The 23,095-nt window shown below is 48.0% G+C and overlaps 1 protein-coding gene across 1 annotated transcript; it reads left to right on the top strand.

Moving 5' to 3' along the window:
* The first annotated feature begins 6 nt into the window (after positions 1 to 6).
* Positions 7 to 22,103, top strand: KLHL12 (kelch-like family member 12). The gene is made up of 11 exons (XM_010187123.1): positions 7 to 234; positions 5,839 to 5,992; positions 6,774 to 6,991; positions 9,879 to 10,028; positions 12,304 to 12,418; positions 14,728 to 14,834; positions 15,799 to 15,994; positions 17,231 to 17,389; positions 18,464 to 18,562; positions 21,429 to 21,615; positions 21,977 to 22,103. Exons 1-11 carry the CDS (start codon positions 10 to 12, stop codon positions 22,101 to 22,103), a joined length of 1,737 nt encoding a protein of 578 aa, XP_010185425.1. The 5' UTR covers positions 7 to 9.
* The last annotated feature ends 992 nt before the right edge of the window (positions 22,104 to 23,095 follow it).

The following is a 23,095-nucleotide window of genomic DNA, read 5'->3' as shown; positions in this document are numbered from 1 at the left end:
GGCCGTGACATGTGGCCGTGCTGGCTGTGCCCGCAGGTGCCGGGCGCCATGGCCCCCCCCAAGGACATCATGACCAACTCGCACGCCAAGTCCATCCTCAACGCCATGAACGCCCTGCGGAAGAGCAACACGCTCTGCGACGTCACCCTCCGTGTGGAGCACAAGGACTTCCCGGCCCACCGCATCGTCCTGGCCGCCTGCAGCGACTACTTCTGCGCCATGTTCACCAGCGAGGTCGGTGCGCCCCGAGAGCGCGGGCTGCCGCCGGCCCTGCGTGCTCCGCGGGTGGAGGAGGCAGGGCTGCCCAAAGCTTGGGCTGCTTTGTCAAGCTGCTCAGCAGCTGGGCCTGGATCTCCCCATGGTGACCTTAGGTCTCTCTGTAGAGCCCGTCGTAGTGGCTCAGGATTCCCTCCTGGTGGCCCTGAAGCCCTCTGGATTCTCTCCTGGTGACTCTTGAGTCTCTCATGGTGATTCTTGGTCTCTTCTTGGTGGCCCCAGAGCCCTTTATTGTGGTGGCATGGTGGGAGTTGGAGGCTGCAGTTGTGACCATGGTTGTGAATCGCTGTTTGCTGTGTGACCAACCTGTGCTGCCAGGCTGAGCTGGCAAACCAGAAGGCTCTGATATATTTACTGATTTTTCTAGTGGTGATCTGTGGTCTTAATGATTCTGGGCATCTTCCTTGCCAAGGGTACCAGCCCTAGAGCGAAACTGTGCGAGATGCGGTATGCACCTTAGACTGGGTGGTGAATGAAGGCAGCCCTTTAAAACTGCAATGGAGGGTATTTCAGTCGAGCTCTGATCTGTGTCACACTGGCTGATCAGCTGGGACGTGTTGGGTTGTGCTGCTGCTCTTGCGAAGGGGATGTAACCTCTAGCACTGGGGAGGGGGTGAGATTAGAAGCCCCAGTTGCTGTGCTCGGCAGATCTCGCTCGGCAGGATCTTTGCTCTCACGGCACTGTATTGACTCGCACTACCTGCATTGCTATTTTTCTGAGTCACTGAAAGATAATATTTGAGCTAGATCTAGCACTTGTTCCTATTGTTAAATATGAGATGCTTTGCCTGGCTTTGTCTTTTATGAGTTTGAATCGATCTTCATGGCTTTTTCTTCCAGAAGATGCTTTCCTTATCCTAGCAACTTCCCCATTAGCAGAAGAATAATAACTAAGTAGCTGAAAGGTCCTAAAGACCTCCCTAGCCCAGTAGTCCTTGCAGGAGAGAATAATTTTCCTCTTTGTTTTATCCAGCAGTGAACACTGTTGGCAGAGCTGTCTCTGTGCCAGGTTCTTTCAGTGCTGTCGGATGAGCAGGTGTCTTAGTTTTTGTAGCCCTGTGAAAAGCAACCAAAAAAAAGCCGTATGTGGACTGACCACATACCAGTGTATTTTCTATCCGTGTCTCCATGAAATCTGTATATTTGTCAGGTTTGTGCTCTTTCTCTGCATAAAGGGAATGTAATAAAGAAATCCACAGAGCAAATTCAGTCCCTGAAGGCCGAAGTTCTCTGTTTACCAATAGCTTCAAGATGTGTGGCAGTGTAGCAGACTGTCCCTGCTTCTTTGTGTCCTGTCAATGCTTTTGGCTCCTTGGACTTGATCTGGGCAGTCTGCAGAGATCTGATCACTCTGTGCTACAGAATATTCTTTGTGGCTGCTGACAAAGGCTGAGGATTGGAATAGTTTGGATCTAAGCTGAGGTTGTCTCTCCTTCCTTCTCTGTACTCTCATTTTCACTGTGACATTGTAGTGACCTTATTTCATAGATGTCATTCTTCGTAGAAAAATAAGCGCATCCAGTGCTCATGGGCACAATTGCTCAATCTCTCACGCTCCCAAATTGCCGCTGCTCTAAGGGTTTTACTTCTTTTGCTTAGTTTGTATTTCTTCCAAATTTGCTGTTTCTGTGTGGAAACCCCCAAATGACAAGGCTGCCAAGTGGCACAGACGATCACTGAGTGTCTGTGGGAGAGCGTTGTGTCCAGGACACGGCAGCTCAGTGAGCCTCAGAGCGGATCTGCGTCCTCTGTGTGTCAGCAGCAGGGATCTGGTGAGCGTGAAGAGGCAGCATTTGGGCGCTCTCCAGGCACTTGTGGGTAGAGGGAGTTGTGGCCATGGCTGTGACTTGGAGGAACTCAAGATGCTGGATTGCGTAATGGACTGACAGTCTCTGCGAGGGCTTCCTTTGCGTTTCATTGCTCACCTCCTGCTGATGTGGGGACTGCTCGGCCAGCTGCAGCGTGTGGCTTTTGCCAGGCTTTGTTCAGAACTGATGCTGGGTTATGCCCGGTGTCACTCGTGATGTTAGGCCGTGTACGGCCAGCGGAGCACTGAGGCTGTCAGCAGAGATTCTCATCACAAAGAACTGTGTTTGCAATCCCTGTGTCTCTATTTTCCTTCCTTCTCTCACTTCTGACTTTAAAGTTTACTTTAAAAAGCTCTCAATCTTACTTAGTACTCATTTCTTCCCATTTTATTTTCCTGAATGAGAACCACTGTTGAGCCCCTGGCTTTTGACAACCCTTTTCTCTGCCCCTGTGTGGAGTAGCGTGGCAAAACCAAAGCACCCATCAGTTTTACCTGCAGGGTTATTCCTGTAGTGCAAATTGAAGAGCAGTTTTAGCAAGTGCTCCCCTGGATCCTCGTTTTGCACTGGCATTTGTGTCTTTGTTTGGACAAGTTAATATAATTCAGGATGTGTTAGCTGATCATTGGCTCCATCTCAGAAAGAAACAAGTCTGTCTTCTCTTGGAGGTTATGTTCTAGAAATTGAATTTATGTTCTAGAAATTTTTCCCCTAGAACTTGGAGAAATATTACTCTTATTCTCAAAATAACCAACTCTGTTTCCAGGTTCTTTCCTGGCCATCCTCCCTGTACTGTGACCACCTTCCAGAATGCATCAGAGCGTTATATTATGCCAGCGCGTCTTTTCCCCTCTATGTGAGAAGAAATTGCAGGGGTTTATTACAATGTACTTTTGTGTATCTGCATTAGTGAAGGCAAAACCAAGAAGTGTTCCAAAATTTCAGGCCCATTCTTCTGGGTGGGAGATGGGTTGCATGATTTGTGGATGGAGTGGCAGACAGCAACGTTGAGTTTCACAGCAGAGCTGTGACCTGCAACCCCTGCCTTAAGGCTTCAGCAATTTGGGCATCCTGGGGTAAAACTCCTGGGTCTCCAGATGACTCACTATAACTATGGGATGTGTTTCCTGGATGCTCCAGCTGATTTCTGGATCTGTACTGCTGCATGCTTTTTGTGACGTGTTAGAAGAGTGCTTGTATTGGGGATTATCAGTCCCTTATTGCTTTACTTCCTGCTGGTCAACAGAACTCTGACATTAAACAACAAATGGGGAAGCAAGTAACAAGTGATAGGATGAGAGGAAATGTTCTCAAGTTGTGCCAGGGGAGGGTTAGATTGGATCTGAGGGAAAATTTCTTCACTGGAAGGGGCTGCCCAGGCAGTGGTGGAGCCTCCATCCCTGGAGGTATTTAAAAGATGGGGAGATGAGGTGCTGAGGGCCATGGGTTAGTGGTGGACAGGTTGTGGTTGGACTCCATGATCTCAAAGGTCTTTTCCAACGCAATGGTTCTCTGATACGCTGATCTGAAATTATAACAGCAGCGATGCAGAGATGTATGTCTCGTACCACCAGACACCTGCAAAAGGAAAGCTGCTTGTACTGTGTTGATTAGCATTGCATGACCATAATTTTGCACTGCTTCTGAGTCCCAATATGTGGATGTACTGATGAAAGAGGGACTCTCTCTGTCCCAGCAGCACAGCACTAAGCACTGCGTGCAGTTCTCTAACGCTGCATGTGCAGTCTGGAGCTTCAGCTCAGGGCTTCATGGGATGTTCAGAATTATCTCCACTCAGATCCTCCTTTAAGGTGTGATGCTAGGATCCCAAGTTATTCTGCATCACATTGTGAGAAGTTATCTGAAATATTTTCTTCCCTCTTAGCAGTCTTAGCCTGAGTAAGCTGTGAGCAAACAGCAGCCAAGTAGTGGAGTGTGGCAGAAATAGAAGGGAAGGAGGAAGCGATCATCTCTACAGTGTTCTTGTTGTCCCCATGGTTTGTGTTTTGGTCAGCAGTATAAACAGTATGTGCATGGCTGATTATTGAATATTGGTTGTGGGGGCAGGAGCTTCTTGACCAGCTGCAGGTCGATATGCAAAGAACAGTTGTCTGCAGCTTCTACCTGGTGCAGTGTAATCATCCATTGCCAGCAGCTCCGGTGCCCTTGTCACCTCCTGTCAGTAGATGTCTGTATCTTGTTATCCTCTTTCTTCTCAGTATGCATGGTCTACATCTCCATTTGCTTGCTGGAATCGTGAACATCTTGTCTGATCAGGCCTGATCTTTGGTGACATCTGTGTCCTTTATCTGTTGTACCAAACAGCTCAGTCTTGTTTTGGGAATGTTTTGTCTGTCCCAAATTAGGAGCTCATTTTTAGCTTCTAAATGCAATGCATGGCCCATCACAGAGCAGGTCAGACAAGGTCATTTGCCGTTCCTTTCTGACTCTGGGTGCCATGAAGTTTGTTCACTGCATCAACAGACTTGAAAGGCCTCTTCCCTCAAATCACTTTGAGTATCACCGTTACCTCCCGTGTTTCACTTCTCTACTGGGAAGAGTGTCCCTCTGCATCATAGAAGTGGCTCCGTCTCAGAGGAGACATTTCTTCCCTTCTGCTGCTCTGTCATCGATTGCCTCTGCAGGAATATTCTTGACTGCTCTTATTTTCTCTACTTCTGTATCATCTCCCTTTTCCCCAAATGTGGCAGATTCTGAGCCAAGTGATCATGCTTTGATCATACCTTCTGTACGCCGAGTCTCTGCTCAATCTGTCTGTAACCAACTTCAGTCTCCCTGGCAAGAAAAGTCACGGGCTTTCGTCTGAATCGTGCTTGCACCGATACAGACCGCTTCAAAAGTCATGGGGAAAAAAGGTTGGGTTTGCTCTGTGCTGGCCGTGATGAGTGAGTCCACCTGATAGCCCAGTGTTTGTGAGTCATCAGGTGCTGCGCCAGCAGATTCGTGGTGGATGTGTCAAACCACAGAGCTGATGCTTTGTGAAGTAGAATCTCAGTTTTGTACCTACAGAGGTGCAAATTTGGTGGATTCACAGAATTTACTGTTCCCAAAGATTGACTGTTGAGAGGGTAACGTTCCTTGGAAAAAATAAGTGTTCCAAAATGAATACTTAGAGGTGATAAGATGGTAAGGAGGCAAAGCTAGGATTGGGTAAGTACCATCTCTGTATGTGCTACAGTTTTTCTTTCAAATGTTTAAGCTAACCCCACATTTAACCTGTAGCTCTGAACCTTCTGGCCTGTAGTTGTTCTTTTTAGGGACCTTCACCATAACCTTGCAGAATGTCTCAGGAATTGAACAGCTAGGAAAGGTTGTATTTGGTTTGGTTTTAGAGCGCGGTGGTGCAGTGAGGACTCCATGCGACCTGCAGCATCTCATCCACAGAAGGAATTCCCCTGCACTCTTGAAGTGAAGCTTGGGGGAGAGACTTTTTGTCTTGCACAAGTGACACGAGTAATTTCTGCTGTCTCTAATCTCAGCTTCCTCATTTTATAATGCAGTTTGACTGTCCTCCCAACCCATAATGAACTCGATCTCTTTTACTCACCCTCTAAGTGAATTCAGTAGGGAAATTCCCTCCTTCTCCATATTCTTTCAGTGAGCACAAGAAGAGAAAGGACAAATCTCTGTTGAAACCTCTTTGACAGGTCACATTTTTTAAAACTGCTGAGCACTGTTGGCTTTTTGATCGCATTACTGAAAAATAAACCCGTGTCTCTCTTCTAATTTACAGCTCTCAGAGAAAGATAAGCCCTATGTAGATATCCAGGGACTGACAGCTTCCACCATGGAAATCCTGCTGGACTTTGTGTATACAGAAACCGTTCATGTGACTGTAGAAAACGTCCAAGAGTTGCTCCCAGCGGCGTGTCTGCTTCAGCTGAAAGGTAACTGCCAAGTAGCAGCACAAATCACACAGTCGCTGCTGCTCAAAGATTTGGTTTGTCTGACCTTCTGTAAATGGAAGACAGATTGTGGGAAGCATGATATGTGTAAGTGCTTTCGTCAAACTTCTTCTGTTGTCTTGTGCACTGTGGTCTCATTGGTAGAGGAGCTGACTTGGGTGGAAAAAAAGATGTAAACCAAGTTATTGTTCCATGCTTTGGGCTATTGCATTTCTGCGTGAGAATACCCAGGGGGAATTGTGGGCTGTGTAGCACATACACGTTACAGCTCAGTCAGTTTAGAATGATAACCAAATCCCAGATGTCATTTGACCTGCCAGTCGTGGCAGCGGGTCTGGGTCGTAACAAAGTGGTTGATGTCACCGCACGTGCACCTATGGAGCTAACCCAGGCAACTCCCAAAAAGACGTTGGAGAAAACCCAGAAGTCTCTTAGCCATATCCACTAGAACATACGTTTTCCTTTATAACCCATGAAGCTGAGTACAACTCACATTTGAGTCCTTTCCTAGTATCAAATTGATTTAATTTTTGCATTTAAATAGAATAGCCAGAGATCAAAACAGCCCAAACACATGATCTGCTGCTTAGTGTTTTCACGTCCCTCCAAAGAAGTATTTGCATGTGTGTGTTTCTGTGTTTAAAGCTTGTTATTTGAGTTGGATTTTCATTATTGTTTAGAACTTTCTTTTCTGAAGCCCTTTCCAAAGCAGTGGACTGATAGTAAGCATGCAGTGCTCATTCACCCCTCCAATTTTCCGTAGGTGTGAAACAAGCTTGCTGTGAGTTTCTAGAAAGCCAGCTGGATCCATCAAATTGTTTGGGCATTCGGGATTTTGCTGAGACACACAATTGTGTGGATCTAATGCAAGCTGCAGAGGTCTTCAGCCAGAAACATTTTCCAGAGGTGGTTCAGCATGAAGAGTTTATCCTTTTAAATCAAGAAGAGGTTGAAAAGCTCATCAAGTGTGATGAAATTCAGGTAAAACCTGAAAAGTACTGTTACTGTGCAAAGCATTGAAGTAAAGCGTTGAAACCAGTCAGAAATTAGCTCATACTCCTAGGGTGGACTTCTCACACAGTTCCTGAATTTGAAATTTAATTTCCAAGAAGCTTCTTACAATTTTTAGCCATGTAATCTGAACTTGAACAGTAACATAGAGCTTTTGTGTAAGAATTTGTTGTCACACAAGCATTTCCTGCAAGTAAAGCAGTCTCAGTTAGTTACCTCTGCAGAGTTCTCGTCCCCTCCTTTCCTTGGAGGAGCTTTCAGAGGTTAAAAAGACAAGCTCTCTTAATGCCCACATTGCAAAAATACCCCCAAGACTTTTAACTTCTACTTGTAGTACTTTGCATGCTACTCAGCAGCACAAGGAATGCGTGCGCCATCCCAGGCATTTGGGTGTCCTCTACTTCTGCAGGCACCAGAAGGCACAATGGTGCAAGGTCGTCTGACTCTTCAGGGAGTTACACGGCGATTTTGTTCCCTTAAGATTGGTTTCTGGAGGATTTACGATTTGGTTGCGACCTGTCAAATGCTTTTTGCCAGATTTTCTGTGAATTTGTATGTGTTTGAGAATTGACATAGGTTACACATTCCCGGAGAGGAGACTTGATTTTTTTAATTGAGATGGACTTTGCTGAGAGTCAGTGTTTGCTTCAGTTCTGAAAGCGACTGAAGCGATCACGATTCCGTGTTCACGGTACCTTGGACTCTTAGAAGCAAACCAATGTAAATGATGTCTCTGGTGGAGTTCCTGAAAAAGCCAATGCAGGGGTAGCCAGAGGAGACCTTGTATGCCTTGAAAGTCTGCCTTGAAGTGGCCTTCAGCCAAGCTGACATTCTCTGGTTAATAAGAGAAGGAGCATGTGGGATCACAGTGAAAGACCCTGGCGCTGGCTGAGGTCAGCGGTGGAGAAAGGCTGAGTGTGTCTGGTGTATAACAAGTCGCAGCTTTAGTGCTGGGAGAGCTTGAGCTTACGTGGGTTGTGGTACTGCCATAACATTTCTGGACTGCGGAGAGGAAATAGGAGCTTGAGAATGACTCAGCCAAATTAATTGGATGATCCACATGGGCAAAGTAAAATTCAGTGTGGGTTGGAAGGGCTGGTTCAGGCCTTGCAGACACACTGTGGGGTGTGCAGTTATTGTAATACCTGAAAAAGGGGGAATGGAGCAAATCTGGCTGTTGCTGTGCCAAGGCAGAGGTGCTGGGCTGCATAAGATGCCTATAAGAAATCTGGGGAAGAGTTGTTCACTGGAGCATGGAGCAATAGGACCAAGGGTAATGGTTTTAAACTGGAAAAGGGCAGATTTAGGTTGGATATGAGGAAAAAGCTCTTCCCCATGAGGTGGTCGATCAGTGGCACAGGTTGCCCAGAGGTGGTGCAGGCCCCATCCCTGGAGATGTTCAAGGCCAGGCTTGATGGGGCTGTGAGCAACCTGATGTGGTTCAAGATGTCCCTGCTCCCTGCAGGGTTGGGCTGGAGGAGCTGTAAAGGTCCCTTCAACCCAGCACTTGCTGTGATTCTGTGATCAGAGGGCACTGAGGGAGCTCCCTTGGAAAATCCCTTGGATGTTTGAGATGGTCCTCACTGGGATGCTGTGTTTAGTGCTACTCATCCTTTATCAGAAAACGGAAATTATTTCATGAACAATAAAAGTGTTAAATGTATCAGAGGACAGTCAGTTCAGGAGGGAATAAAACAATGTGGGATTATTGCATTTAAGAAGGAAGTGGGGAAAATTGGAGACAATAAAGTATTCTGCTCTCCTTTTGTGAACTCTAATTGTCGTTTCCCTGTAATTCAAAGAGAAAGAAACCGTTTCAAATTAGCCTGTAACAAATATAAATCAATGGTGTGGAAGAATTGCCTTACATAATTAACCTTTGTGGCTCCCAGCTTCAGAACGTTCTGCAACAGACAGCTTCAAACTGAACTTCAAAGTGCCCCAGTCATATATCAGCCTAATCCTCTCATTACAGTATCTCCTTTTATCCTCATGTTTAATAACAGTTAACAGACCTCAGGATAATATATTCATGTCTGATTTGCTTTTACATTGGGTGATCTGAAGACATGCAAAAAGAAAACCAAGCCTACATAACACGTTATAGAGCTTTTTACAGTTCTTTCCCTTTTGGTCATCCTGAATGTCCACAGCACCTGAGGTTCTCTAGAAGTATGAACCTTAGACAGCTTAGTCAGTGTAATCTCTGGAAGCGGTGTGAACAGCAGCACGTGCTGATCCTAAGTGGGGAGAGAAATAAACTAGTCAGAACAGTGACATTCATGCCCTGGAGTTCTCTGCTCTGAAATCCAGTTGTTTATAGTTTCTTAAATGTAGGTCGAAATTTAAACAAAAAATAAATGCACCTGGTATGGCTCAGGTGTTAAAGGGGCAGTGCACGGGCATGGAGCTGCAGAGGCTCAAGTGAGACAGTTCTCTGTAAAAAGGAAATGTGATTCTGATCATCTTTATGGTGGAACCGTGCATTTCACAGGACTGTAACTCGTGCTCTGCTGAGGAGCTGGGGGAGCTGCCCTGTGAGTTACTGCCTGTCACTGCGCTCCCTCAACAGGGGTGGCTCCCAGCTTCTGGCTCTGCTGCATCCCATAAAGCTCGCTTTTCTGGCACTTGTTGATCTTAGCTGTAAGGAAAAAACAAATACAGTTTTAAGGAAAAGAAAATAAGGGCATTTCATAGTGCTTACAAATACAGCTCATGGGAGTTTCCATAACAAACTCTTACTTGCAACGTCCGGCCCTCTCGCTAGCTGTGAAGCAGTGCCAACAGCCTGGACGTTGTCTGATCCACAGCAGCTGCTGAAATACCGTCCTGATCAGTTTGTGCCTCCTCTTTGCAGGTGGACTCTGAAGAGCCGGTTTTCGAGGCAGTTATAAACTGGGTGAAGCACTCGAAAAAGGAGCGGGAAGCGTCGCTGCCAGAACTGCTGCAGTACGTGCGCATGCCGCTGCTCACCCCCCGCTACATCACAGACGTCATCGACACCGAGGTACCGGGGCCACGGGCACGGCTGGGAGCCAGGGTCTGTCTGGGGTTGCCATGTTCCCTGGTTTGACTCCTGCTGCCCTCACAGGAGGTGTTAAAAGCTGCTTTCTCTGCTGATGCTTTTGGGTGCTGATGTTGACGGGGTCGCAATCACGATGAGAAAAACTTCTCTACACAGTTGCAGATAAGCAGGCACTTCTTTATTTGCAGCGCTGGGGAACACAGAGGGTAGCCCCTCAAAGGTGTGCTCCAACGCCCATACAATTTCACAGCCTATTTATACATTTCCTAACAATAGCAAAATCATTCTAGCATGCATAAAATGATCACCTTCTACTATACTCCTCACCCTGATTGGTTCCCCGCTATCACCCCACATAAGACATTGAACTACCCCCATATGATTTTTGACACTGAGAGAAAAGAGAAGTTATGGCCCATTCTTCTTATACCCGTCCTAAGCACCTGTATACACATATCCTACCATGGTCCATTCTTCTTAACTTTGTAGAGGTCAAAGAGTTCTTTTAGCTCTACTGCTAAAACAAAAGCCTACTTTAGCCAGCTAAAATTTCTTATGCCTATAACACTGACACTATGGAGCTGGCCCTGTTCAGCTGGATGCCCACTGATGCACTCAGTTTGCTGTGCCAGCAGTGACAGTGTCCTGTGTTTCAGCAGGGAGGGTGTCCCATCCAGAGCAATTAGTCACTTGTCTCCTGATACACATAGCACCTTTCTGTTGTCTCTTGTTACAGTTACTAACAAGTGCTTTCTGCCTTCCATTGGTAAGCACTGGCAGGTCTCTTTCTCTAGGCTGAAGGCTGCTGGCACACAATCCTAGGGAGGAAAAGGCTCCTCAGAAGTTGTTTTAGGTGCAGGTACCTTTAAATGAGGACAGCAGCTGTGTAGGTCCAGGGCCAGCACACAACTCGGAGCCATATCGAATGTTGCTTCTTTGTGTGGCTGGGATGTTGCAGAGACAAACCAAAATGTGTACGATGATAAGAGACAGTTCAGCTTTTGCAATAGAGGTTTAATTCCAGACAGGAAAAGATGCTGACCCGTGCAGGGTTTGACAGGAAGGCACAGCGAAGTTCACAGCAGCGTTCTTGTTTGGTGGTGATGTGAGGTGATCAGTGGTCACTAGCCCTTGTTGCCTGACAGGTCCTGAACGTTGAATGCCAGACTTCTCTACGTACAGAACTGGCTGATATAGCAGCATTCATCTCTAATGTGATTTAGCTGCCTTTTAGGGATGTTCTTAAATAAGGGCAGCTAAGATGCAGTTAAGTTGTGCCTGAGCTAAAATGTGTTCAGTCTCATTGTTATGGTCCACTTTCCCATTAGCTTCAGTTTCAGGTTAAAGGGAATGGTACCAAAACACTTAGATCTGTTCCAAATCCAGCCTAGGACAGTGTGTGTACAAAGCCTCAGCTTTCTCACTGCACAGGGTGGCCTCTCCATACTGGAAGTGACACACGAGAGGGACATCATCACCTTAGGGCAGCATGGAGAGGAGAGTATTGACCCTATGTGGCATCATCTGCTCTGAACACCCTGACCTTCTTGTACAAGCACCAAGAACTTGTAAAAATAAGTCTTAACTTACTGCAGCAGCATTTAGCAGCAAATGTCCAAAGGGAGCTGAACACTGAGCATTCAGGGGAGGCTGGTCCAGGCCCTCAGCCCAGGAGGGGAATTACAGAGCATTCTGGAAGGAGGAGATGAGACTGTCTATGGGCTGCAGTGCTTCTATTAAAGAAGACCTTGCTGCTTTTGTGGTCTTTTCACAGCTCCACGTCCCACGTGCACAGGGGTCAAGCTAATCCGGCAAAACAGCTTCATTGTGCTGTGCTCCTTGTTTCTTTGATGTCAGGTGCATGCTGAGAGTTGATTATGTGGGACAGATCCAGCCAAGCTGATCTCAAGTGTAGTTTCACTACCAGTCCCTCTTCTCAAACCCACTTCTGCTGGCTTAAATGTAGCAGAGGTGGCTTTTCCTTTGTTTTCCAATACAGTTGTTTTCATTATGGAACCTGCAATGCCAGACTTTGGGTGAGAACTGAGCTGTTTCTTTTCAGCTGCAGCCCTTTCTTAAGTTGTCTTTGCATTTCCTTGCGTGCAGCATTTGTACCATGACACTACCAGCCACAGCCTGCACACAAGGCTTCATTTCAATGCATTTCTTTTTAATGCTGAACTGGCAAGAGCTGGCTTTAGGACAGTTCTTATGAGGGATCTTAACATATGTACTGGTGACTGATGTTTTTCCTCAGCCTTTTATACGATGCAGTCTGCAGTGCAGAGACCTCGTAGATGAAGCTAAGAAATTTCATCTTCGGCCCGAGCTCCGGAGTCAGATGCAAGGACCCAGGACCAGAGCACGTCTAGGTGAGCTGCAAAGGAAAGGACACCGAGAAGGTCTGGGGCATTGGCAGGTTTTGTGTCCTACACCATGTCAAGTGCCGTGATACTGCACTGAGGTGCTTTGCAGCAGTAACTTGTCAGTCCCCAGTGGTACAGAAAGGAGACTGGAGCGAAGGACAGAGGTATGGTTTTTTCAGAGCACAGTTGCTTAGTGGCAATGTGGGGACTCTGTGGTTGTCATTAATCCCAGGCTTCTGCTGTAACTCTAAAACCAGTTTCCTGAGTTCTTGGTGCCTCCAGATACGTTGGTCTCAGCAAGCAGCTGTCCAGGAAGCATGGGAAGAGTTTCTTCCTGTCTAAGACGACAGATATCAGTGTCAGAAACAACAAGAGCTGCGAGGTGAGAGACAGCTGTGTTACAGTGAAAATAAGTTTTCAACAGGGATTCTCAGAGGGGAAGGCACAAGGAGGGAGATGGAGAGGACCCTCTTTCCTTTCTTTTTCTTTCTCCTCTAGTCTTGTTAAGGCAAATCAATGACGATTTCTTCCTCTACTTCAGAAACTCCTACCAAGCAGTCACTGAATTGTTGGGAAAAAGCTTGGCTTAGGGGTGTAAGCACTTGAGAGCAACATAAACAGTAGGCGTGACATACAGAAAAGGGAGAAGTATTTCAGTGGCTTCCTTATGACTGAGGCCATTCCTCACCCTCTCTTATCTTCAGCCTTAGTCTCTGGACAGCCTCTGCCGTGCCTTCATCCCAGGCACACTCGGGGCACTGCCATCAGTGCCAGCATTGACTGCTCTGCCTGCAGCAAACCCCCCTGCGTGTTCTCCAGTGCTGCTGCTTCTGTAGCGCAGAGGGACCCTGAAAAACCCTTCCTGGCCAATTCCTGTTACTAACACTGGTTTAGGGGACTGAAAGCAGTTTATCCACTAAAGGAGGGGGTCAAATTAGGTTTGTCAGAGAGACATTGATTAGATTTACTTTTTGGCCTGAAGGGAATGTTGTTGTGATGTGTTCTGACCTCCAGCACAGTCCAGGCCACAGCAGCTCTCCTGTTTTTGTGGGAGTATCCTACATTGGCCTCAGTAACAAAACCTGTCATTTTAGAAAGACATTTCATTTTGTTCTTAGTTGACTCTTTGTCTGATAAAGAGGACATCACAAAATGGTTTTATTGTTTAATTATACAGGCAAAACCTGTCCACCTTATTGCTAAGGTTCATCTTCTGGATTCAGCCCTACGTTTTTTTAATTGATTCAGTACCATCTGCTATCAGCAATGCTCTTATCTTGTGTCACTTACAAACTGTGATCAAGGTGTGTATTAACTTTCCATGGGATAAACTGAAAGGATTGCTCTTTTAGCTGTCACGCTGTCCAGGAGCCTTTCCAAATTGTTGTTGGGGCTCTTTCATGACTCTTCCCTGCTATTTTTTATATTAATCTCCCTCATCTGAGGTGGCAGTTGGTCAGAGTCTTGTTAAATCTTTATTGCTTGGTGTTCGGTCCTTTCCAATGAAAAGCTGGTCAGTTCTAAACTCTAGTGAAACTCCCTGTTGTAACAGAAAGGGCCCAAGGGATCCAGGGATGCTCACCTATTTTTAAAACTACGATAGAAACCCACCTTTCAGGCAGTCATTGCAAGGGAAGTTAAATCTCTCCAGGTCACAAGTCTCATTTAACCGCCAGGGAGAAAATAAGAAAAAAATCCTGGTCCATGTCTGAAAAGAAAGTAGAGGGAAGGGAAATGTCAAATAAAATACATAAGGCTTAAGAGACATTTCCTGGGGAAAATATTTCATTCATTTCAGACTTCAGTCAGCCTGAGTTGCTTCTCGGTGAAATGGTGAGCAAAGGTGCCATCTGGTCTGGATGTCACTTGCAAACAAGGGGAGAAGACCTCGAGTTGTGAGGAGGCTGCAGGAAGCGGCCGTCCTCCTTCAGCTTTCATGGGGTGCCAAGAGGCTTGGGGTAAAACTGTAAAGGATACAAAAGAAGATAGAAACAAACCAACTGCAGCACCGGCCTCAGCCAGGTTGTCTTCTCCAAAGGCCTCTGACACTCGGAGGAAGGGCCCTGCAGCAGCCAGCTCCTAACACCTCAGTCTCACTGCCACACACCCTCAAGAGTTTCTTCTTTCCCACCGAGGATGGAGGGGGGGTCCAGATGCACCCAGGGTGGGTGCCTGCTTCAGAGTGGCGATGAAAACAGGGATGGAGCCAGCTGGTTGCACCAAGGAAGGCTCGGTGTTTCTTTAGGTGAATCCCTTGAGGTGGCCCTTTGGTTGTGAAGGGATTGACTTGACTTTGCTCTCCCTCTTTGCTCTAGGAGCTAATGAAGTCCTGCTTGTGATCGGCGGCTTTGGCAGTCAGCAGTCGCCTATTGATGTTGTGGAGAAGTACGACCCGAAGACTCAGGAGTGGAGTTTCTTGCCGGTAAGGGACCATTTTTGACCACCACTGGGTTGAACAGGCTGTGTTCAAACCCTGATCCTGTAGCATCAGCTGTGTGATATTTCTCTTGGGGCTCCTCTTTGTGTTCTGCTTAGGATTTCTGACATAAATTCTTTATGGTTGCCACAGTTTACACAGCAAACGCTGAAACCGCTTCACGTTTGCAGATTTGCCAAGTAAGCTTTGTATAAGAGGTGGCTGTCGTTTGTGTAATCAGGTGAGCCTACAGAGACCCACATCTTTGTTGTGGGAGTGAGACCTATCATGTTTCTTATTGAAGGGGTGTCAAGCTTTAAGGTTAGTGGTGGTAATTGAAATGTCAACAGGAATAATCAGTCCTGCTTTCAGGCAGGCTGCGCAATCTCTCTGGTTTCATTGTTTCTGAGCATAAGGGTAGATAAGGAAGAGAGAACTCCTGCACTGAGGACTATTTCTACCCAAATTTAAAATCACCACTATCTGTGTGCCTCTTCTTTAATACTGCTAATCACAGAAGATCCAGTATCACCTGATGTCCCAAAATTCTGTTCTTTTTTGGAGGCTAAAAGCTTCAGGTATGTATTTTCATCAGATATTCTGAGCCTCCACATTTTGCCAGTAACCGTCTCTGCAGGGAGCCAGTGGGAGGCACACAAACCTCCAAGATGCATCAAAGATTCAGTAGCGGCGGTAAATGACTGACATTTAATGCAAAATGTTTTTATACCAAGAGACCTGGCCATGAGAAGAGAGCATGGCAGAGACAGAGTACAAGCAGAGCAAGGCAGACACAGTTGTTAAGCCTTTTAGCCAAGGCTGTATCCTTTAAACCCATAGAGCTGTTTGCCTCTGTGGTACTGGGTCATTTTCCAAAACAGTAGCAAGAGAGACTGGAAGAACAGCAGCTGGTATCCATTATTGGTATTATTTCCTCTCCTTGACCTTTTTATTCTTGTTACTGTTTTAGAGCATCACTCGTAAGAGGCGTTACGTTGCTACAGTGTCCCTGCACGACCGGATCTATGTGATTGGAGGCTACGATGGTCGCTCTCGGCTCAGCTCGGTGGAGTGCTTGGATTACACATCAGATGAGGACGGTATCTGGTACTCGGTGGCTCCGATGAACGTGCGGCGAGGCCTGGCAGGAGCCACAACCCTTGGAGGTAGGTCCTGGTCACCGCACTGACAGGGCAGCACAGCCTGTTCACTTCTCGTCCTGAAATGCCCCGAGCTGGTATGTGCAGAGTGGGATGGCTGCGAGGGAGGAGGTGAGACTGAAATTCTGCCTTCTCATCGTTTGGATGTAGAAATGGAAAACTTGCCCACGTATCCTGAGAGCAGCTCTGCCTCCGCTTCATTCTTGTGGCGTGTGTCTGTGCAGCGAGGGGAAGGAGCCCTGTGAGGTTTGATGGGGTGGGAGGCTCTCGAGGTGGGGACGTTGTCGTGAATGACAGAGCACAGGAGAGTACCTACCAAGTGCAGCAGAAACCATCCAGCACTGGAGAGGGGCTGAAACTGAGGCACGTGCAGAGACACATTCTTAAGAGAGACTTGGAAGAAGAAAGCTGCTTTACTGAGCAAACCGGAACACTTCTGCTTGCTTATGCTGACAAAGCAAAGGCCAAGAGAGGATATGGTTGTTTCCTATGCGTGTAACTTGGCACAAGAAGGAAATGGGCAATGTAAGAATTGAGTAAGAACAAATGGTTATAAACGTGCCAGGAAAAAGTTGGTGTGGAAGTGAGAGCCATTAAAATAGCAGTTACTCTAACGAATATTCTGTGCTTTACTGCTTATATTAGAATATCTTCTTAATAATTAATAGCAGTTAAATATATTATTCATTAAATGTTAGATGGTTAATAATTTATTCTAATGAAAACTCTGTTAAAAACGCAGCTGCTTTGAAGGTGACACTTGGCAGATTTGTGAAAGCATTGAATTATGTTCTCCAGTATAATGGACTGATCTTGATGATCCAGGCTTTTGGATCTTTCCTTTTGCTACCTGTGTGCTTTCTGCCTTGTAAGCATTTCCTCTGGGGAGGTGCTGACGTGATGGTGGTGGTGGGCAGAGTTTGGGCATGGCAATGTTTCTGTAGGTTCTGCAGCACGAAAAGAAATAACTGGGCTGTGTGAATCCTCTTTCATCCCTCAGCAAGAAGCAGCTTTAAGGACTGGATGGGTTTTATGTTTGCTAGTTTATTGGGTCTGGGAGCAGGTTAATGCAGTGAGCTGGGGTGAGAAGGCTGGGGTTGTCTTGACTCCGAATGTGACAAGGTCTGCAGCGGTGCCTGTTTGTTTGCAGTCCGTGTTGTAGGATTGCTCCGTTTGTGAGAGCCTCCTTGCTCCATGTACGTGGTTGATACTTGACTCGCCCACCTCTGTCTAACATTGCAGACATGATCTATGTTTCCGGTGGGTTTGATGGGAGCCGACGTCACACCAGTATGGAGCGATACGACCCGAACATTGATCAGTGGAGTATGCTGGGAGACATGCAGACAGCACGGGAAGGAGCAGGGCTTGTTGTAGCCAATGGAGTTATCTACTGCCTTGGTAGGTACCCTTAATCCTCTGGCCATTCTGCAAATACTTGCTTTGTACAGAAATGACAGTGCAGGTGCTCTGTGGAGAGCAGCAGTTCAGATTTAACTTCACTGTGCAGCTCTGACAGTGACTGCAGCCTGCGCTCACCGTTACCAGCGCAATGGCTTAGACTGGAGCTGCCATGTTCCTACAGCAAGTGCTGTCAGAAGCAAACTCGATGCAATCAGCCTGCATTTGAGGGACAGCTGAAGCATGAGGGATGAGCAGTGCCAGCTGAGGTTTGCAGGCAGAGGCTGAGATGCAAGGTGAAGCAGATGGATGCACCCCCTGTCCTGTGGCTGTTCCTCACAGAGCAATGTTGGCTGTAGTGCTCCTGAAGTGTATCCTGAGCTCTATGTGTTCCAGCTCCTTTCTGTAGCACTCGTTTCATTTTCAGATGCCCATACTAGGTGTGAATACAGTGAGAGGGACAGAGGGCAGATCACCCTGAAGGCTTCAGTACGCGTGTTCTGTAGATACACCAGAAAAGGCAGGCCCAGCGCTGTACCCACGTTTATTGCAGTCCTGTTCCTTGGAGGTCACAGATATTGACACTGGTTTATGGATTTTGCTTCCCTCTCCCGAATTCCTCTTCCTCACTGTCCCCCTGGGGCAGATGCCAGCACGCTGCTCCTTTGCTGAAGCTGCACAATGAGATTTCTTGGTATCCTCTTGTGAATCTGCTCTTGAAGACACCCCAGCCTACACTCTGTAGCCTCATGGCATCAGCTGGCAGCTGCGGGCTGGAGCACACAGAGCCTGAGCCAGCCCCAGGTTTGGAAGCTGTACACCTGAGGCAGCTCTGGGCAGTGTGGTGCTAAACTGGTTGTGCTGGTTGGAGAGGAGATACAGTGCTCTGAACTGGCTCCCAGTCTGGCACTGCAGGCTGCAGAGATCCTCCTTGTTCTCCAGCCCCAGTGTGCTGTGAGCTGTGCTGACTGCAGTGCAACACTGCACTAAGGATGAACCAGGCTTGTTATTACTCTCCACAGAGAATGTTTTCCAGAAGTCAGACCCATGGTTTGCTCCTGTATTTTGTTTCAGGTGGCTACGATGGGCTGAACATACTGAATTCTGTGGAGAGGTATGATCCCCACACTGGACACTGGACAAACGTCACTCCAATGGCCACCAAGCGCTCGGGTAAGAGCCCACTGTGCCTTGAGGTCAAAACGTTTTGTGCTGCACTGAGGAAGCAGTCGCTGCCGGGTGGTTCTGCTGCCCTGCAGGATGTTGACTCGCCCCAGTGCATGGTTTGGTTTTGAGAAGGGATGATTTTAGGATATACTGACTTAACTCCCCAAGAGAAAGATTAATTTTCACATGCCTCATGTCTCCATCCCGTGCTAAGATGTCTATAGAGGAATGGAGGGGTCGGGTATAGGTTACAGGGAGGGAGAGGAAGTCTTGTGTGACTTCCATAACGAGGAGCAGTGCACGGCTTGGACAAAGCAAGGCGCAGACTGCAGACCATCGCACAGTTTGACTGCAGACCACAGCACAGTTCGCTCAGTCAGCGCTCGTCAGCGGCACAGGACACGGCAAAGGCAGGAGTGCTCTGGCCACCCCTCCCTCAGTTGAACCCTGCTCTGTGAAGTGCAGGGCCCAGCTCCTGGGGCAGCAGTGGCAGAGCAGTGTCACACTGCAACAGTGACCCTCACGACTTGAGATACGGCACAGTCACTTGTGAAATACCCACCAACAACTTTCTGTCTTTCCTGCTTGGCACCCTATCTGAGCTTCAAGTTTGGCAGCTGTATCTAAGAGAAGAATTCCACCTAAATCTTACTTTTGGAATAACTTTCTGTCTCAGCTTTCCTTCATTTCTCAAAGCAGCTCCTGTGGGGCTCTTGCAGCTCCTGTGTGCTCAAGTGTGGCTGGGCAGGATGCTCAGTGCCTGCACAGCTTTGTGGCTCTGGATGAGGTAGTTCTGCTGTGCTTACAGGCTCTCTTTCAAGTGCTTTTGAAGTCGCTTTTTCTTGAGTTCTTTCAAAAGATGTTCTTTACAGTTAGCCTAGAGAGCACTGTTCCTGTTTGTTCTCTGCTGCAGTGTTCTTGTTCAGGGACAAGTGCTGGTTACTCAATTAAAACCAATCTCTGCTCTAAAAACATTTAAACTTTCCTGTGCCTGCAGTGGTATTCACCAAAACCCCAAGCTTTAAATATTTACTCCTGTGACCAGGCTACTCCTGTTAAGTGTGGGTTGGAAAGTATTTCCCACATGCCAAGAATGGATTTGATTTAGGAGTTGGTCGCTTTCCACATCCAGGAAGACCTCACATACAAAGATGTGGTAAAATCTGTGGGTCTTTCTATGTCAGAGGCAACGCGTGAGACCCATCCACAGATCTCTGGAAAGCTTAGGGATGGGACAGCTTTCCCCAAGGGGTCTGTTGTGTGCACCAGAGACGATGGCTTCAGGCAAGACCAAAAGCAAAGAGTTCCAGGGGAAAACCTTTTATGAGAAGCATTTCGCAGGTCCATGCTAACTTCCCACAAGACTTGGAGGCTTTTGGCTGCAGTGCCTCAGCCCACAGAGCAGGTTCCTTAGTGCCACAAAGGAGCAGGAACATGGTGAGGCTCCTCACCCCGGCACTGGCTCAGCCAGGTGCCTTCCTCAGTGCTGGAGCACTGAGGTCTGAAGCAGGGCTGTGCCCAAGTATGGGTTTTGGCCCGGGTTTTTGTGCTGCTGCTCTATAACACCCCAAACTACCAGCTTACGTACCAGTTACATGTGCAGCCTCCATCCTGGTGTCAGTTCCAGTCCATCCATCCAGGTGACCTTGGACCTTGCAGGGCTTCTTTTGCCCCAAGGCTTTGGCTCTCCTTCTAGAGCTGTCTGCTTGCAGGTCTTTGAATTCCAAGAAAGACCAGGGCTAAAAGTAATCTTGCCTTTATTCACAGAGATTGACTCCTCCTTGTTCATCTCTTCAGACAAATTCTGGAGGTAGGCCACCCCTCAGAAACCTTGGCCATTGCTGGACCTCACCTCCCTGATCAGGCCATGGTCTGGTCTCTTTTCAGATCTCTTTTTTCCTCACTGAAGCTCTCAGAGAGGCCAGCGGGGCAGCCTGGTCATTTCCAGCTGGTTTGGTGCTCTCGGCAGGGACAGACAGGGAAAATGAGGTTGCATTTGCTGGAACAGAAAATTTCTCATACCCTGTTTGTGGAAGAAACAGATCAGTGCCCAGGAGCTGCAGGGAAGCAGCTTGTTTCCTTCAGGATGTTCATCAGTGCAAGAGTTACGTGTGATGGTATCAGCCTGACAGGGTTTGCTCTGCTCTTGACAAGTAGCTCGAAACAGCAGCCGCTGTTGGCAAGAGCGTCTGAGGCCACCGAGTGCACAGTTACCTTACTGCGTTCTACAGTGCTTCACCTGAAGGGGCTGCAGGTGAGGAACAGAGGCTGGCACAGGTTTATTTTCTGCTGTTGTCATAAATTCCCCATTGGGCCAGCTGGATTACTGATTGCTTTTACTGTGAGAACAGCCATTCCTACAGATGCGTTGGCCCCTTAAGCCTCTGTGACGTGCCGTGGGCACCAGTTTTCATTTCTCTGCCTTCCAGAGGAGCACTGTCAAAGAAATCCCTTCTCCATCCTCATACGGAGCAGGGTCATTCTCCCTGCTATGGCCAGGGGCAGGTTGACACCAGAGAGAAAACACCAGAGAAACCTGTCTGGTGACAGAATGCCAGCTGCATACCTGCCAGCAGGGCGAGCCTTGTCCATGCAGGGGTCAGGGTGTCCTTCAGCCAAAGTGAACATCTCGTGGTGCCAGTGCTGCCCCTGCTGCAGTTGCTCAGTCCCCCTTATGCCAGAGATTCAGCAGCGTTTGGTAGAGTTACAGGTTTTCATGTCACACTGCATTGTGACAGCTCTTGTGGGAGATTCAAGCATAAGAAAACATCCTCTGAAGGGGGAGGAACTGCCCTAATTCAGCCTTGTGACAGCGAGCCCCGGTGCTGCCAGTGTCGCTCATGGGGGTAACGGTGCCATCTTCTCTCTGCAGGGGCTGGAGTGGCTCTGCTGAATGACCATATTTATGTAGTTGGTGGGTTCGATGGGACGGCACATCTCTCCTCTGTGGAAGCCTATAATATTCGCACTGATTCCTGGACAACTGTAACGAGCATGACAACCCCTCGCTGCTACGTGGGGGCCACCGTGCTGCGGGGGAGGCTGTACGCCATCGCTGGGTAAGCGGCTGCCCTGGGCCGGGGAGGGAGATGCTCTGCGTGTCTGGTTGCTGAACAAGTGAGCGAGGTGATGCAGCCTGCTGCCCTGTTTCACGTGGCCTCTCCTCACATTCATATTTCAAGCTGTATGAGAGGACACAGCCCACAGAGTCGCCATGCCCAACCTAAGCAGGCAGTGTGATGGTCCAGAGCCAAGACAGGCAGGAGAGCAGCAGCAGACAGCACAAAGGAGCCTAATGCAGTGGTTTTATTTCAGGCCATTCCTGCAGTACGCAGTTGTCTGACCTCCCAGGAACGGCTCTGAATGCCTCAACCTCTTCCTTCAGCAGCGTCCCTCACCTGTAACTTTCTGTCCTTGCAGATACGATGGCAACTCACTGCTGAGCAGCATTGAGTGCTACGATCCCATCATTGACAACTGGGAAGTGGTGACGTCCCTGGGAATGCAGCGCTGTGACGCTGGAGTCTGCGTCCTTCGGGAGAAGTGATCTGGAGGGGACTGACAATGAAGAACATCCTAAAAAGTCTCAGCTGGAGGAAGAGTCCCAAGTGATTTGCAGTGACTGTTCTTGAGAGTTGAGGATGCTGTGGAAATAGGCACCAGAACAGCAGCTTTCTGTGCTGCTTTTGACTAGAGCATGTGCATAAACACGTTATCTCAGCAGTCATTTGAAATCGGGGGCTCTGTGTGAAGCTGGAGAAAGGTGAAGTGAGTCAGGAGAAGCTGCATTCTCTGCTGTTCCTGTGGCTAAGTCTATGGGCAGAGCAGAGATGCCCCCAGCCTTGGCATCAGCCAACCTGGTGAATGCTTTTAAGGACATGTACATACAACTGGGGGGTCTCTTCAGCCACTGCAGGACCACACAGGTCCTCTGGTTGCTCTCAGCCATGTGGATGTGTGAGGGTGAATCCAGCTGCTCTTACGTTCCAGCTTCAAATCATCTTGTACATACTGAATGTTTAAACATGCTCCTGAAGCACGCATCTGTGCAGAGCCAAATTGAGTGAGCATGAGTTCGGGGGTCCTGCACTGTGTCTGCGTCTGCAGGTTCCTCGCAGGTCTGCACACTAAAGGAGTCGCAGATTAAAGCTGTCAACTACTGAGACCCAAAAGCCTGAGGCTGCAGGGGGCAAAGGGAGGGGGAGAAGCTCCCTGCCTGGTGTAGAAGGTCTGCAGCATTTGTGCTCTGATCAGGGGGCTCAGCAAGGTTCACCACATCATATTTCTATCAAAAAGCTTGACAGACCCAGCTGCAAAGTGCTGCATTTTCTGGCAGCAGGAGCCTTGCTGTGGTGTGGCAGTGCCTTTGCTCCCACTCCTGTGGGGAGGGAGGTCACCTTGCAGAGGCTGAGGCCCTGAGAGCAGGGACACGGTTGCTGCTGTTGCTGTAGATCTTGCTGGTGAGTGACTGGGGTTCGACCCTGGACAGACCTGTCCAGCGCACGCACGTCAACCTTGCAGTCAAGTTCATGGTGTTGA

Source organism: Mesitornis unicolor, unplaced genomic scaffold (genome assembly GCF_000695765.1).
Source record: "Mesitornis unicolor isolate BGI_N332 unplaced genomic scaffold, ASM69576v1 scaffold42726, whole genome shotgun sequence".
In the NCBI taxonomy this organism is placed as follows: Eukaryota; Metazoa; Chordata; class Aves; order Mesitornithiformes; family Mesitornithidae; genus Mesitornis; species Mesitornis unicolor.
The sequence above is the reverse complement of the archived record's forward strand: the minus strand, read 5'-3'. Positions and strand labels throughout refer to the sequence as shown.

What these genes read in the sequence shown, in the direction of transcription:
- KLHL12 (XM_010187123.1), top strand. Translation starts at nt 10, where the DNA reads ATGTGGCCGTGCTGGCTGTGCCCGCAGGTGCCGGGCGCCATGGCCCCC. An exon ending in GTGTCTGCTTCAGCTGAAAG is followed by an intron (nt 5,993 to 6,773) that starts GTAACTGCCAAG and finishes AATTTTCCGTAG; the next exon opens with GTGTGAAACAAGCTTGCTGT. An exon ending in AGGAGTGGAGTTTCTTGCCG is followed by an intron (nt 14,835 to 15,798) that starts GTAAGGGACCAT and finishes TTACTGTTTTAG; the next exon opens with AGCATCACTCGTAAGAGGCG.